We start from the raw sequence: 16,486 nt of genomic DNA, 5'->3' as shown, positions 1-16,486 counted from the left end.
ATGGCACGGGGCTGCGCGTATTGCTGACATGGCATGAGGTGAAGTCCAAAATGGATCTGGAGCTCGACCCGCAAATCGCTCCCTTCCCAACTTAAGGCGCGGGACATGCCGTCGCGATCTCCATTCCTTGCCCGGGTTCATGGGTGCGCTGTACAACCGGGCCGGTCCTGGGCACAAGCAAACAGGTAAAAGAAGGTTTGATTAACATGCGGAGTCGACTTTATTAGGGAAATATTGCATGTAGTGATATACCCCCTGCCCCACCCATCTGTTACAACTCCACGCTTACTCTAGCTCTCTGCGATGCGGATCGTAAACGTGAGCACATACGCACGGTACAAGGCAATGCACTGCATACATGGACATAATCAATATGGATACAGCTATATATCGGAAAATTATTCATCTTAAAATTCATTTGTTGCTTGCGCCGCTGATACACGTGTATATATGCACGGTGGAAAACAAGACAGGATGATGTTGCTTGCGATGCGAACAAAAAAGCAGTGGGGCGTATATTCCTATCCCTTTTTTTTTGGCAAACATTACGGTCCAACATGGGACATGTGAACCTTCCTCAGACGCGCGTTCCACTCCACCAGGAAACCTTCCTCATTCGTACAAAGCCCAAAACAGAACAAAACACGCAGCGACTGGCTAAGAGAAACGCAAATCAACCAAACACAAACACATACAACTCCCGCCGCTTACATAGTATACCTGATAGATACAGAGTCTGATCTGACCCAAGACCGAGAAACATCCAAAATGACCAAGAGGTATACGCGTTCCAGACAAAGACAGAGAGATGAAAGGAGAAAAAAATAAATAAAACCAAGTAGACGTAACATGCACAAGAAAGAAGAACGCGCATGAGAAAAAACGACATGTAAAACTCCCATACATGTCCCAGGGGTGTAACTTTCCCGTAAGAAAAAACATGAATACCATGACAAGTCGTGACCAGAATGCTGTGCTCAGCTGTAGCAACCGTGCTCCCTACAAGAGGTATACACCGAAACCTCGGAGGGGAATTCCGTATAAGAGTATATAGATAATACAGTAGAAGTGAAGTAAAAAAGCCGAAAAGGGACTTCTGCATGAAGCCGCGGACTGCGAGACGGATTACGAGTGGGATTTTAGATCTTCTGCCCTTGGAGAGTGGCTTTCGCGCTTGGTGTCGTTTTCGCCGACGACCTTTCCACAGCCTTTGACCAGGATGTGTCTCTGTACAATTGCGTTAGCAGTCTATTTACATGAGAGATAGAACTTATACAAAAAAACATACCTTGAGCGCATCTTTCCTAGAGAAACTCTTGTCACAATGGTTGCAGGGGAAGGGCTTGACGGCGAGATGTATCCTCTTGTGACGCTTCAAATCGTGATTCCTGTTGAAGCTCTGTGGGCACTGATCACACTTGAATGGACGATCGTTGGCAGTTGGTGGTTGGTGCTGGGGATGTCCCATGAAGTGTGGCATCTGCGCAGCGTGTCCACTGTTGAAGCCAGACATCATGCCGGGATGTCCAACAAGCGCAAGGCCTCCAGCAGGGTTCTGAACGTTGGAAAAGACAGGCGCTTGACCTCCTCCATACTGCAGAGATGGCCTTTGCTGGTATTGGTAGGGAGAGTGCGCTGGGTTGTTGGATGGGATCGATGGGATCGGGCCCTGCGACACAGCTGGTGACATGCGCTGCATCGAACCACCGGCGCTGATGGGGCTTTGCTGCTGACTCAAGGTTGGCGATGGTCCAGTCGAGTAGGGGAAGTTCGAGTGTTGGGGCGTTCCTGAGTTGTGGTAGCTGTAGGTAGGAGTTGGGGGCTGAGGCGGCCTGAATGAGTCCTGGCTGAGAGCGGGCGACTGCTGTGGTCCTGAAGAGGAGACGGGAGTTTGATTACCCATCATCTGTTGATGGTGATGATGCTGTGTAGAGATGGAAGGCATGCTTGATCCGTTGGACGAAGGCGTAAAAGGTGGAAGCTGCTGGGTCATTTCATATGGTGGCGGATTCAGCCCTTTGCCTAGTGAGTCCTGTCGTCCGAGCTGGCCCTCACCACGCGACGGAGCGAACATACCTCCTCGGGCTTGTCCGTATTGGTTCTGCTGGTGATGCGCAGCCTGATAGCCATATTGCGCAGCCGATGCTTGCGCAGGCGGCGAGTAGATGTATTGGCCGTTGGAATAGGCCATTGTTGTGGAATATTGTGAGCCAGCTGCTGAAACTCCAGTTGAGCTTATCACGTCACTGTGATTAGTGTTTGGTGGAGTCAGGAGGTTGCCAACGCTGGCAATAGTGACTGGAGCCTGTTGCGACTGTGAAGCGGTAACCGTGTTGCTGAAAGGATATTTGTGCATCGGTGGCGGTGGCAGCTCAAAACTGCCGAGTTGCTGGGCGTGAGGTCTCCGCGCTGCAAAGCTAGGAGGCGCACCCATTGGGTCAGACCCAGGATGCATGGAAGACGGATGAGCCACGGCAGCAGCCACGTTGGCGGTTGTGTCTCGGGTAGGTCCTGTTGACCTACCTGCTTCAAATGGAGGAGAACTGAGGGGATATTGCAGCGGCGACGCTACAAATGACTGAGTGGTGTAGTGGTCAAGACTAGACCAATACGGACCACGTAAAGGCTGCGAGTCCACGAAGGGTAACAGGCAGCTTGAAGCTCAAGAGCGTAGTGGGTGAGGGAAAGCTAGGGGCTCACGTCCAAAGGGGGACACAGAGAGCTGATGATAGGCAGGCAGTGAAGGAAAAGGGGACTTGCAGAAAGAACCCCTCTAAAGTACACCAATGTCCTGTCGGTCTGTAGAATGGGCAATGGTTCGCCGGTTCTAGTCTGTCGATGTGTCCGAGGGCTAACCGACTGGTCCGAGTCCTTTCGAAATGCTATAATAGAAACGAATGGTCCGAGCAATGGTACCTGCGCTGATTGAAGCAAATGGTAATACCAAGGTACGCACGTCTGGCCGTAAGAATTTTACCAAGTCTCAGTCGCTGCGACTTGTTAGTGTTGCTCGTCGTCTCAGGTCGAGGAGTGAGGGCGTACAAGAAAGCAAAAGCAGATACTCGTGGAACTGTGGTTGATGTCTAACACGAAGTGTTCGGTAGGGCCCGATTTCCTGGTTGCGCAGATGTAGTGCTACGTGTGCTGTCACACAGTATCTGTGTATGAGGATTTTGGGTTCAACGACAGTGGGTCATGTGCTCTAACTGTACTGGTGTTGTAGTCTGACACTGATTGGGAAATGCTCCGGATTGGCCCTGTGTTCTCCGTTGGTACTTGGATCCAAGGCTGTGGGTGGCGGCGTGTGATTCCAGATGACGAGGATGGAGACGACAAAAGAGGCAGTCACAATCAGGGTACTCTGCAGCGGCGTTGCAAAGAGGCTGTATTGTGCGTTTGGAGAGGGGTGATGCACTGATGGTTTGGCGGAGAGCAAAGGTGAGCCTCGTCAAGTGTTTGGCAGTGGTAGTGGTAGTGGTAGTGGTAGTGGTGATGGTGGAGTTGGAGGCGTGTGGAGTGGCGATCACTCCTTGTTAAGCTCAAGACCTGGGCGCCCTAGGAAGGAGCGATGGCGGAGAAGGCTGGAACCTGGGTGGACTAAGAAGGCTTTGTTACCGCGAGCGAGTGGAGAGCGCTGGGTCTTTACGTATATGTACGGCAGGCTAGGGTTGTCAGGGTTGGTGGGCTCGCGTGGCTGACTGGCGCGCTGGGGCTTTTGCACTATCAAGGGCTCAACCAGGCGATAGGGACCGTCCAAGCCTTTTGAGGATGATCTGGATCGGGATGGGAGATGAAGAATCAGCCCAAAAGCTAGCCTCAGGTGAGGGTGCGGGAGCGCTACTCACAGACGCACTTTGTCACAATAAGGCAATGCAAACGAGGCACGGCAGAAGCAATGCGACGAATGAATAATAAACCCACACCGTTCAGACTCAATTTAGAGAGCTAGACGAACATGGGGCCGCACACAGCAATGCATGACCAGGGGGTGAAAGCACCTACCATAGCCAGACCCTGTCGGCAGACCATCTGTCGGAGTGAGTCCTGCTGGCGTGCGGGACGGCTTTGACCAGCAAAGTGGGCGAGCTCATGGCTTGCGCCGGACCGCAGAGCGAATGGACGTTCTGTCAGCACGTTCACTAATAAGTATTGATGATGATGCTGGAGGATGGTCATTATGATGGGCAGCGCAAGCTGCCGGGGGGGAGGGGAGTGGGGAGCGGATGGGCGTGAGGGGGGATTGTTTGATGCTGGCACAAGACGACGGGCGGGTGGCGCGAGTGGACAGATTTGGGTGGACATGCGGCTCTCCTGACCCAGGCTTGCGGCACGACAAGAGACAGACACACGGCGGAGTGCTTTTGTCTCCCCCCCTCCCCCCTCACAAATCCCCCCAGTACCAAGGGTCAGGAGCACCCCCAGAGCGAGTGTAATGTGCATCGGGACTGGCGCCAAGGGGACCTGGGAGAGCCTGATGGCGCACGGACGCGGTCTGGCCCAAGGAGCGCCCGGAGGGGTGGTCAGAGAGACAAAGCCAAAACTCTACGACAACCCTTCCCCCCTTTGCTCAAGCCCACCGTTTGTGAAGGGCCAATGGCCGTTAGCTAGCAGTGCTACCAGACTTGGCCAGAGGAATCGTTGTGATGTGCACATGTGCCGATGGGGGGCATGGAAGCGCTAGGCGAGTGGACAGGAGCGCTCCAGTCGGTAGTAGGTAGACGTCGTCGCCCATCCATGACGCGCTGCACAATCACAATTCCCAGGGCTCAGCGTCAACTCCGGTGGGCATGGGTGTGTGTGCATGTGTGTGTGTGTGTGTGTGTGTGTGTGTGTCTGGCGAGCGAGAAACAAAGTGCAGCTGGAGGATAGGCATCCCTGCGGGTGGTCCAGTTCGGCGACCAGACGTGCGGCCGTGCTTTTACCGCTTTCTCATGTTAGCTGACGAAATGGCGCTGTGGAAAACGGGCCCAGCGCTAGCCGAGATGGAGCATGACGGCCAGCTGCACATGATTGCAGTCATTGGCATGGGCTGCCGAAAGACACTTGAGCATGTGTGTTTCGAGGTAAGATGGGGGTGGGTGTATGGATGCCAAGCAGCCGATCGACGCGATACCCGTTCCCTGTAGGCTATAGGGTAGGGATGGTGGGAAAAGACATGAATTGCGGAGCCATTGCATGAGGGTTGGAGCGTCATTGCGGAAGGCTGGTGATGGCGTCGAGAGCGAAGCCATTAAGCGGAGCAGGACGAGGGCGACGGTCTAAAATTAGGCGAAGTGGTATATTGCTTAGGGCACGTGTACGCCTGCAAAGGGCAAGGTGGAATAAGCAGCAGCAGCAGCCTGAGCAGTAACAGGAGCAGCAGCCTGGGTCCCTGCCCGCCTCAATCTCGTCTCTCACCACTCGCAGCCCAGAGCCCCAGTGCCCCAGTGTCCCAGTGCCGTCGTACATTCTTCCTAGACGGGCGCCTTTCCACGTGGAGGTGCATTGGCTATACGTTTCCGGCCCATTGTTTTTGCGCGCGTCTGCTGCCGTCGCCTGGGGGGCCTGTGAAGGGATTGGTGCCAGCCCAGCCAACAGCGACACACTGCCGGGCGCTGCGCAGGCACACGCTGCTGGCCTTGTACCCACCTGCAACGCTGTTGGTTGTGGTTGTAGTAGTAGTGGTTGTTGTTGTAGTGGAGGAGGTGGTGGTGAGGGTGCTCGAAGCATGCATATACCTGCCACCTTGTCCTTGTCCTTGTGCTGTGCAGTCGGGTCAGGTCAGGTCAAATCAAGGCTGGGTGCAAGTGCAAGTGCAAGTGGGTGCAGGCCGCCTCGCCAAAGGGCCTTTCCCGGCGGCCTGGTTTGACCAGCTGGCGGAACAAGAGAGGAACAAGGAACCGGGGACGACTCCGCGGTCGATCCGACTCTGGGTTCGTCTGGATAATGGCAGGCCCCGTGCTGGCGCTGGAAGGCTGATGCCACAGACCATTGTTTTGGGGCAGCCGCTGCGACGACTAGCTCAGGCGTGCTGCAGGGCCAAGCGCACACAGATGGCGTAGCCGCGGGCCTTGTCCGGCTCCTCGTACACGCTCACACGCTCGGGTTGCCGTGTCGGTGGGCGTCACAACGTGGGCGTGCCCTGCCACGGTCCAAGTATAGTACGTACCATACTTACATGCCACTATGTGCGTACATAGCTGCCCATGTATAAGCAAACGGACAAACACACGACGCATCCAAGCACCCGTACCCGCACGCGCACGCGCACACGCACACGCCCATGTACTTATCTGTGTCTGCCTATTGCTATGCTGGGGATGCCGGATATCGACAGGGGCGGTGCAGCCGAGTGTTGCAAAAAAGGTAAAAAAGAAAACAACACATGTCCAGGGCTGCGCAGCGCATCGCATCGCACGCAAGACGGCATGCTCCCTTTCATCTCTCAGCGTGTTTTGTCACTGTGATGGGGATGCGAGGTTGGGTCGAATCCTGGACACACACAGCCAATCACGTAAGCGAATAAGCGAAACCGGAGAAGGTTTCCTGATTCGCTTAATCCGCTGTACCAACACACACCCACCCACACCCACACCCTCACCCTCACCCTCTCCTGCAACGCTCTTGACGGCTGGACGCGGGCCTGGAGCCTTTGAGCGCCGGCAGCCTTTCACCCCATCGTCTCGCTTGGCTGCTCCAACGCGCTTGTGCTTGTTTGCGCCTTGCTGCAGAGTACAGTACGAGTGCGAGTACAGTAGAGTGTGTACTATAGACGCATCTGCACGCACGCTCTCGCTCTCCCTCCAACCAGGCAGCCAGCCAGCCAGCCAATGCCCCCCCTCCAACGCCCTGGACAAATCCGAACCCCACTACTACACTTCGTCATGTCATCATCCGTCCGCCTGTCACCAGCCTTGCCCGCCCCATCCAAATGACTGCTCGCTCGACTGCCTCCAAGGCCGCCAGCTAGTACTCGTACAATAGGCATTTGCTTCCACATGGCGCCGCCAGCTCGTCACATCGCTCCCCCCTCGCTCCCTCCATGCGTCCACCATGCCTCCCGACGTGACGGCCTTCCCCTCCCCCCTAATCGGCCACCCGTCAAGCCAGATCAACGGCCTCCCCCGCCGAGCTGGCTACGCTAAAGGTCCCGCCCGTTCTACCCTACCGATCTCTCTGCACAAGCGTCTCAGGCGTTCGGGGTGCCCGTGGCCCCACATGTCTCTAGCCCTTGATAACACGCGGGTTGCAAGACCCAACTCAGCGTCTGGCTCTAGCGTAACCAGCTGGCCCCCCTTCCCCGTCACCGCCAAGCCCACCCATCCCAGGTCCGGAGTCTTGTTCTCCTAGCCGACGACGCCTGTCTGCGCCCATGACGCCCACGACGCCCTAACCGCCCCCCTGGATCTCCGTTGACGCACTGCCTGAATTGCCAGAAGCAAAACCGCTCTCGCTCTCGCTTCGCATCCAGTCCGCATCCGAAGGCTGCGGCGGCCACGTTGTGAGCCGCACCTCCTCTCCCACCGCCCCCAAGCCCACCCGCCTCAGCACAGTCATCGCAGCCAGCGCGCTTCTTTTCAAGCCGTCTGCAGCCTCCTTAAAGAACTACTCCAGGGCCCATTGCTTATACACGGGCTGTCGTCATCACCACCGTCGCCATTCTCACTACGCATGTGTGTGTGTGTGTGTGTGTGTGTATATGTGTGTTGCTTGTTGTGTTTACGGCCGCGGCCTTGTCACGGGTCACACCGGCCAAGGGAGTATATTGCGACCAGTCAGACTGGCCGGCCTGTTGACAATTACCTGCTTGCGTGACTGAATCGCTGTAAAATGACGTCCTGTACCCCCCACGTTACTAAAGTTTCCAGCTCTGGACTCAATAGCTTCGTCTCCTGCGTGATGCAGCCGAAAGAAAACAACCCAAGGTTTGGGCCTCAAGATTTCCACTACCATTTCGTGACTAGGACTAGGGCTCGGGTTCGCCTCGCCTCCCCCTGCTCTACTCAACTCAACCTGTGTCAAACTACGTTTAGGCCAGCTCCCACCGACCAGCATACTTGTTTTGTCGCTTCTAACCGCTCTGGAACGCTTCCAACACGGCCATGATATGATTACTACTAGTCTTGGTCAGCCCGCTCACGAGCGCTAGTTTCAATCCCTTCTCTATCCTGGACCGAGTGGCAGCATGCTTCCACTGCCGCGCAGGCCGCCCGGCTCAGCCTGGCCTCTCTCTCCCTTTTTCCCTTCCCCCCTCTCTCCCCCCCCCAAATTGCCGGCAAAAACTCGCCGCAAATCTGTTGATTTCCCCGAGCAAAAGCTGCGTACGTGCCCATGACGTTCATGTTGGAGTCAAGGCCATGCCGCGAATACATACAAGCCCAAGCTTTGTATATGCCGGCATCGCATCCGGTCTGCTAAGACTGTACCTGCATCAAAGGCATACCCTCAACCATACGTCTGTGTGGCGGACGCCATCATCTCAACTCCGCACCCAGGATCTCGCTGATCTTTGCCAGCCACCTTGTTCTTTGCCTGAACCAGGACGCACCACTTATTATGCCCGCTAAGCTAAACGCCCGCAAAAGCCTTCCCGTCTGGCAAGTGCACCACTGAGATCGATGATGTACACAGGGTACACCGTTGTACGATATTTTGCTGTCGTCGGAGGATAATCCGCTTTGGTCACCAGTTGACTGCCGTTGCCGAGTCTTTTGCCCACTTCCGGACGGTCCAGACAGACGATGGCCATTCCTGACTCGCCCATGCAAGTTTTGTTCCATCATGGGTCCAAAGAACACCTGATGAGTTGCATCTAGATGAGATGTCCAGGTGCGCAGTGGAGGGGCGCTGACACAATATCTGTCAACAAAATAACATGCACAGGTGAAACGCTATTCGCCCAAACATGTAGTAGTCGCTTGGCTGTTGGTCATCGAGGCGACAGCCAAATCCTTCTCGGCTGTTCGTGCATCCATATTGGTGGACAAGCGCGCAGTCTGCAAAGTCTCCGCCAATGGCCTGGGTCGGCATTCTCAAGCCCGACCAGCTCTCCACACGCTGCCGGGTAGCCTGGACCAATCACGACCAGCCCGTATCCCTCTCTTGGTTTCATCCATCCATTCTCGTAAAAAGGTGCATAGCCTGACGCTATTCACTCAGTACTATCTCGACGAAGCTCATCTGTTCGTACTCTACGCACGCGCGCAGCCAACCCCATCGCACTTGAGAGTGGTTGGACTACGCTTAGGGCGAGGCGATAATATCAAACCAAGCTGGCCTGATGCTACAACTCACTCTGCATATGCAAGAAGGGCCCAACTCATCCAATCAGCGAAAACAGTTTTTGCTTTTTACATTTCTGTCACCGTTTTTGCAATCTTCCCACGCTCCCTCAACAGGTCATGTCTCAGTTTGCCGGGTGAAAATTTGCTTGGCTGCCTCGTGAGAACCCATACATGTCGCTGAGTGTAACATTATTAGGGTTGGTTGCTTATGTGTGGCAGCTACAAAGGAAATTGCCGTGTTGTGATGATTACATATTTACACAAGCAATGGTAGTCCTTGCAAGATCGCCAGTCCCGTGTACCAGTATCCAAGGACGGCTGCTTGTGATTACTGCAGCTTACATTTGACGTGCAGCAAGGTTAGCCCCAAACACCATGGCTACAATCAGAGCATGCCGTCTGACCTCCATCCACGCTTTGGCGCTCGTTGGTCCCGGCTATTCGGGGGCCATTTTGGCCCTGCTTTCGCTTGGTATGCTTGTTTGTGAGAGTGGCTGGCTTTCGTTGCTGCAACTCACCCATCGTCGGGCGTCAGGTAGAGAAGGATTGCCAAGGAACACGGCACACAATCATCAAGTGGGCTTGCGGCGGCGGCGGTGCCGGTGGGCGTGTTGAGCGCACTACTGTGTAGATGGCGCTTCGGAAGGTAGCTCTGTCCAATGCAAGCTTTTCAGCTTCATCCCCATTCGAATATGGCGCTTTTTATTTATTGTTTGAATATTTGGCGATGGCGAATACCACTGAATACGGCGTCCCATAATTGGAACATGCAAAGCAACAAAGTTGGCCTTTTCCGGCGGTATCCCGTATAGAGAGGTGAGCTGATGGGCTGTGCTGCCTGGCGGCTACAGATGAAACTTTCCGCACGCAGTTTGTCACCCAAAAGGCTATGACAAACTTTGATGCTGATGAGGGGTCAGACCGATAAGAGCTCTTTTCGGGTCTCCTTCATGCCGCAAGAGGGACAAAGAGCCCACTTTCGGCTTTTGTAGAAAAGTCAGAAGACTAGCTGCTCTGCTTGAACATAAGATAGTGCTCTCGATAGCCTTGTCCTGTTTCTAACTAATTACATTTGTTGACTGTGTATGTACACTCAGCTTACATCCTCAGTGTTTCGGACTTGGAGAATGAGAGACGTCAACCCGGTACTTCCTCGATTTGCTCAGACGAGGATACAACGGCAGTGAAGCCCGGAGCAACTGATCAAGCAAGGGGGGGGGGGGTTTCTTCCTTACTTTTGCCTTTGATACCCACATTTTGTCTCACTTTGCTAAGAATATGCATATCTGTATTGATCATCTGCGCTCACGTCTTTGGATAGAAGAAGCAGGACGGGGCGTAAGTGCCCAGCTTGAAGGGATGCAGGCTTACCTGAGCGGAGTCGACAATGTTACAGTCACACTTGACTTACCGTAACGGAATTCAACGTCACAGGACCCAGTCTCGCATCGATCTGTACGTCGAACACGTGTCCAGCTTGTCTGGCCATGTTGAAGAGTTGCAGCGTTATGAGCAACTTGTTCATCGAGTTCCTCCCTCTAGATCGGATCGCCACTTGCTCCGATAAAAAAAAGACGAGAACGCATTTGGAATCGAGCATTACCTAGCCTGAGGCGGGATACCGAGTTTCCGCTCTGGCATCGACTATCCGAATCGCGGCACGATCAGGTTTCATGGCGAGACTGACCTAGTTGCGTCAGGCTGAACCCGTCTGGTATGCTATGCAATTCATCGTGACACACATACATACACGAAGGCCGTACAGGGGGGGATTTTGTTGTCGCTTGTAGACCGGTGCTGACCATTAGGCCCCCTCCCCACTCTGAGTTAACGCCTGCCCTTGCATCGCATTTACGTACTTGCCAAATCAAGTCTATAATGCGAAGAAAAGTAGACAGACACGTCACATTAGCTGTAAGCGCTGGTAGTGATTGCTGTATGTTATTTTGGTGTTTGCATGGCGGGCGAGTTTTGTGATTGTCTTCAGACTCAACTTATTTTGGCCTTATTTAGTTGTCTATCATAATAGACGGGTCTGATGGAGTGTGGGAGCCTTCACACTGAGTGGATTTCTATTCTACTGGATTTTATTGCGGGTTTGAGTATATTTTTCGGGTAAGTTGCTGTAAGAGAACAGGCTGGTAGACCCATAGCTACGCTTATCGGGCTTGTAACGTCGCATTCCATTCCAACCTATAATTCTCTGCGTTTGTAAAATAATAATCTATCACTTGATCGGGCATGCCACATTTCAGAAGATACAGCTATCTTCAAGCTGTACAGCGTTGACAGACCCGTACGGATTTCCCCCCACCCGCAGAGGCCGGTAGATAGACAGTAAGCCTGCTCACTCCAAGCCTTGAACCAGCCATTTCAAAATCCCATATACGTCACATCAAGCTAGACTCACAAAATTAAACACAAACTGCAGCCCACAATGCCTCAGGCCACAAGCCCCCAAGTCCAAGCCCAGGGGCCAGCCCAAAAGCCGCCGCCGCACTGTCCCCTATGACGTTACCACCCCCCTTTCAAAGGCAAAAAAACGCCCAGATCCCGCGTAAAGGCAGGTATACGCTGAACAGTACAAGAAGCAAGCACAAAACTACCCAAAGAAGAAAACAATCAATCACTGCACCTCGTATCGGTCCTTTGATCTTCGCTGCATCTACACAACGCAGCGTAGCATCATCCCCCCTGTATACCAATGGGCAGCAACAAAAAACATAACAGTGGGGATCTCATATCAATCGTCTTCCTTCTTTTTTTCTCTCTCTCTTAACCCTTCCAAGCTGATATGTAGAAAGATGAAGATGATCTCAAAGCAAAAGGAAAGAAAACAAAAAGCGGAGGAAGGGGGGGGGAGGATGAGGGGGAGGCGTGTGATACGGAATATTCTAGGTGATTTGTAGCGACTTTGGTGATTGCCGATATGGCGAAAGAAAGGAAAAGACACACACACGAGAAAAAAAGGAGATCTGAGCGATTTCTGGAAAGATTGCCATGTTTTGCATCTCACTAGGGGGGAGGGGGAGGGGAGATTCTGGGTAACTTTACCGGTAGGTTCAAGGGGTGGGTGCGTGGGCGAGTGGGTGTATGTGCTTGTCCCCGTGTATGTGTGTATGTACGTGTGTGTGTGTGTGCTCCCCGCGAAAAGGCGAAAGGGAAAAAAGGGAACGGTACGGGTAAGCTCCGGGCTTCTGTTGATGCGCATGCTTCTTTTTTCTTTTCTTTTCGCTTTTGAGTGGAGGGAATGGTTGGAGCGGGTATGTGGGATGTCGTGTTTTGCTTCTTTTGTAATATTTTTTGCTTGTTCTATGGCAAGGTTGCTTTTTACCTCCCGAAACGTTGTGTCGCACACACACACACATACATGCACGCACGCACCTACGCATTGTCCTTGATCCCTTTCTCGATCCCCTTTCCAGCGCGAAGGAAAAGAAGAAAGTAAGCCGTGCATGTACGCTACGCGTGGGAAAAGAAAAAAGGGATATGGATGGGGGAGGGGGGGATGAGAGAAAAGAAACACGGGCCGTTTGCTTTTGGCTTCGGCTATCGTACGTATCCTTCCCGTACCCTTCCTCAGGTTCCGTCATGAACATCTAATTTCGTTTTTTTGGGCTGCGTGCTTTCCTACCATTGCGGTCACGGACTTTTTGCTTTCCATCACCCTGAACCCTATACAGGGTCCAGTTAAGATGCAGTTGCTTTTGAGTGAACCCAGTCTTTTACTTTGTCTCGCTTGTTTTCTTTCTTCTTTCTTTCCATGTCGCTTTTTGTTCTTTTTTTCGATTAAGTGCTCATCGCCCCCCTTGCCCTGCGTTCTCTTGATCAGTAAATCTTGGATTGGAGTAATGTCGGCATTAACGATGTGCATCATGAGCACGTCATGCCGGTGCAGTTGCAGTGCAGGAGCGTCGAGATTTGCTTTTTCTGGACTGGCTTTTTCTTCCGCGGGGTTCGCTTTCGTGACGGTGGTCTATTTGCCGGCAACAGGTTTTACACCTGCAGTACCCTTGTGCATGCCGTTTGATGAGCAAGATGCTGATTTGATGATGGATTTTCTTCCAGTGGAGCAACTACGACTTGGCTGACCCAGGTTTTGTTTCCAGTACAAAGGAAGGAAGGAGATGCATGCACCGGGAATCGGATTGATGAGTATGTACGAACATGGCACCCCGCTCTGGAGCTCATGCTCTTTTGAATATTTGTGTTTACTTTTGGTGTCTGAAATGAGGCTGGGGCGATGGTTGTCGATATAGAGGAATTATCGATACGCTGTTTTTATTTTGATAGGAGGCCTTGCGGCTGAGCCGGCCTTGCAGATGTGGCGAACGCAAAGATAGGCAAGGGCAATGCATTGTATGAGACTTTTGAAGCTCAGACTCAGTCTCATATAGACTCTGTAATTGCTTTCGCAAAGATTTGGGAGGCTGGGCTGCATTCTTGTTGGCATGCCTCGATCACGCTACCATGATCGAGTTCAGTTGACGATTGAGTTCAGTCGTGAGGTGGCGATGCATACCCCGTTGAGTATCTTTCGATACGCATTGCAGAATCGAGCAGGAGGTCTCCAAGGCTGCTTCTTGTCAAATCTTATCACTGGTGAGAAAAGCGATCTTGCAGAGAGATCTCATAATGTTTCTATCAAACATCACAATAATGATGTAGTTGTCAGATTTGAGTTGCTCAGTAAGAGGTGCCAAGAAGACCGTCAAGAAGAATGCATGAATATTTGCACATAACGGCAGCGTGGCTCACTCTTTGAGAACAACTACAAGATGCTTCTAGTGAATGTTGAGCTGTTGCAATTAAATTGACTGATCTAAAACCATGTACTCAATACGTGTGATAATTCATATAATCTCTATTCTGTTAAAATATTTTTTGGCTTTAACACCTGAATTGCTAAAGTGATATAAATCAACGTATATGGCTTTGTAATCTTAGAGGCCAGCCATGTGAAATGTGATCACTTCCATAGGATAACAGGTAGTGTAGAAAGAAATGCCTTTCTGTGTTGGTAGTGATTTCTCAAAATCTTGCCATTGGGGAATGTCCTTTACTAATCAGTGTTGTCAGCTTTTCACAAACTTCTTCATTCATCTTTCATAACATCAACATTAAAGAAATACACGGATTTTTCCGATTTCTATACGAGACCAGCATCTCTTTCGCCGACTTTCCCAGTTTTATTGTGAGTATTTCTTCCAAATTTACTCCATTCCACCGAGACCAGTCTCAAAATACCCAATAAAACCCTAACGCCAAAAACCTTCATCTCCGCTCCCACAAACAGTCAAGTAACCCTCACACCAACCCACCTCCCTCTGTCCCACACACCCAACCCAAGTCCTCGGATATCACCACCCGTCCCAGCATAGTGTCTCCGAGCTAAGACACGAATCGGATTCTATGGCTCTCGCATTACACAAGGCCAGCAGCCCCGTTCAAGCCCTCTTCTCCGCCGTACAACAACGATTCCTAGCTCCACTAGCGCTTATATCATGCAACCAATCGCACCTCCAAGAAATGTGCGCCTTTGGCGTTTTTTCCTGCGAGTCGTGGGTAGAGAGCCTGGTGACACGGGATCGGTATGTAAGACTGGGGGTAGAAATCGGTGGGGAACTGAAGCAATGGGTTGGATTTTGTGGGCTGATGTTCGTAACTGGAAGCGGTGGAACTTGCCGACTTTCTTTTCCGTCTCTTCTTCCCTCTTGCAATTTGAAGGCGCGGTGTCGTACGAGCGGGTTTTTTGAGTGTGCGTGAGAGAATGCGGTTGTACAAGATATAGGAAGTGGTCGGACGAGATTAGGTGGCTGATGCACCGAAGAGGTAAGTTTGTGTAAGTATGATCATTGCAAATACATGCTAGGGTAGGCAAATGGGCATTTCTGGCATGAAGATAATGATTGGTGTTGGCATTTCTGGCTGTCGCGGCAGTGATTTAATTGAAATGCACGTGGTGAGCATATGTCTTTGAAAGTTGTCAATATTTATACTACATCTCACAATCTCTAATTCTCGATGAACTCCTAATTTAGAGTTCCCATTTGGATTTGTTCTCCATTCTGGCCATTCGTGTTGTAATGGGTGGGAGATTCGAAAGTTGAGGCGTTGCGGCCTGTAACTGCAGAAATAATTGTTGCACGAGACCTCATTATAGTCCACCATGCATCGTGGACCGTAACGTGATGTCGGACCACACTTAATTTTAGATCATATTTGAGATGAATAAGGGAGCTTGGTTTGTGTCTGTTTAGAGTCGTCTAGTTGTCGAATGAAATCTCTCGAATCAGATGTTCTCGTACAGGAATTGGCTAGATCATAACCTGAGTGTATTTTCAATAACAATATCATAACCTGTTACTCTCATGGTTATCCCCTGCACCCTAAATTTCTTCCTGACGGCCTCGGAGACATTTGCTCGCCGGGTTCCGGAGACGGGGACTTTTTGCAAACAAGGCCACCGCCCTTCTTTGCTAATCGCCGACAGTCTTGAGCATAGCTTCCATCTAAAACGGCAGTTTCCGTTCCGTTTATGCCCTCGTGCCTATATTGAAGGCAATATATGTAGTATACGCTTCACTCGAGGAGAGACTTACTGATTATACTCTCGACTACTCTCCGAACCCCACCTTTGCACCACCAGTCATCGTCATGACCGACTCACAAGGCACCAAACCGTCTCTACCCAAGTTTGATCCAGATAACTGTCAAACCTACGCGGCAAGTTGCCACTGCGGTATTGTACAGTACTCCGTTCTTCTCTCCCCACCACTACCCCAGTGCAAGGTCGTATCGTGCAACTGCAGCATCTGCACTCGCAACGGCTACTTGCTAGTGTATCCCGAGAGGTCCTAGCTACACATAAAGAGCGGTGAAGATATGCTAAGGGACTATTCTTTTGGGTTGAAAAGAAATTTACACAAGTTTTGCGCAAACTGTGGGAGCGCAGTTTGGTTTGACCCGAGAATGTGGCGATTTGAAAAGACTGGACCCGATTTGTTGGGTATGAATGTATGCCGTATGCTTAATTAGTTGGGGTCAGAACCTAGCTAATAAACTGTGTAGGTTCGCATGTTCCACGATATTGACATGAGGGCATTGGATATTACGCTGGTGGATGATAAACAACAGCCGGGAAGGCCAGAAAAGGAGCAGCCGTGATGATGATGTGTATCGATATAGTTCAGCACATATAAGAAATGATAAGATCCAATGTT

The 16,486-nt window shown here is 51.8% G+C and overlaps 5 protein-coding genes across 5 annotated transcripts; 4 read left to right on the top strand and 1 right to left on the bottom strand.

Annotated features, from left to right (window-relative positions):
- Window positions 1–1,125: 1,125 nt before the first annotated feature.
- COCMIDRAFT_103010 (uncharacterized protein) lies at window positions 1,126–2,455 on the bottom strand (the record flags this gene model as incomplete). The annotated part of the gene is made up of 2 exons (XM_007692662.1): window positions 1,126–1,227; window positions 1,289–2,455. 2 exons carry the CDS (start codon window positions 2,453–2,455, stop codon window positions 1,126–1,128), a joined length of 1,269 nt encoding a protein of 422 aa, XP_007690852.1.
- A 442-nt stretch (window positions 2,456–2,897) lies between these two features.
- Window positions 2,898–3,698, top strand: COCMIDRAFT_28771 (uncharacterized protein; the record flags this gene model as incomplete). The annotated part of the gene is made up of 3 exons (XM_007692649.1): window positions 2,898–2,948; window positions 3,224–3,390; window positions 3,464–3,698. The coding sequence occupies 3 exons, from the start codon at window positions 2,898–2,900 to the stop codon at window positions 3,696–3,698; spliced, it is 453 nt and encodes a 150-aa protein (XP_007690839.1).
- A 719-nt stretch (window positions 3,699–4,417) lies between these two features.
- On the top strand, window positions 4,418–4,681 carry COCMIDRAFT_102999 (uncharacterized protein; the record flags this gene model as incomplete). Its single annotated transcript, XM_007692661.1, has 1 exon — window positions 4,418–4,681. A coding segment is annotated over one exon (264 nt), but the record flags the coding sequence as incomplete, so codon positions are not given.
- Window positions 4,682–12,799: 8,118 nt separating this feature from the next.
- COCMIDRAFT_102998 (uncharacterized protein) lies at window positions 12,800–13,354 on the top strand (the record flags this gene model as incomplete). The annotated part of the gene is made up of 1 exon (XM_007692660.1): window positions 12,800–13,354. A coding segment is annotated over one exon (555 nt), but the record flags the coding sequence as incomplete, so codon positions are not given.
- Window positions 13,355–15,920: 2,566 nt separating this feature from the next.
- COCMIDRAFT_39327 (uncharacterized protein) lies at window positions 15,921–16,430 on the top strand (the record flags this gene model as incomplete). The annotated part of the gene is made up of 4 exons (XM_007692654.1): window positions 15,921–16,105; window positions 16,139–16,280; window positions 16,335–16,382; window positions 16,425–16,430. The coding sequence occupies 4 exons, from the start codon at window positions 15,921–15,923 to the stop codon at window positions 16,428–16,430; spliced, it is 381 nt and encodes a 126-aa protein (XP_007690844.1).
- Between the last annotated feature and the right edge of the window lie 56 nt (window positions 16,431–16,486).

This window comes from Bipolaris oryzae, assembly GCF_000523455.1.
Source record: "Bipolaris oryzae ATCC 44560 unplaced genomic scaffold scaffold_136, whole genome shotgun sequence".
In the NCBI taxonomy this organism is placed as follows: Eukaryota; Fungi; Ascomycota; class Dothideomycetes; order Pleosporales; family Pleosporaceae; genus Bipolaris; species Bipolaris oryzae.
This window is presented reverse-complemented; position numbering and strand designations above follow the sequence as displayed.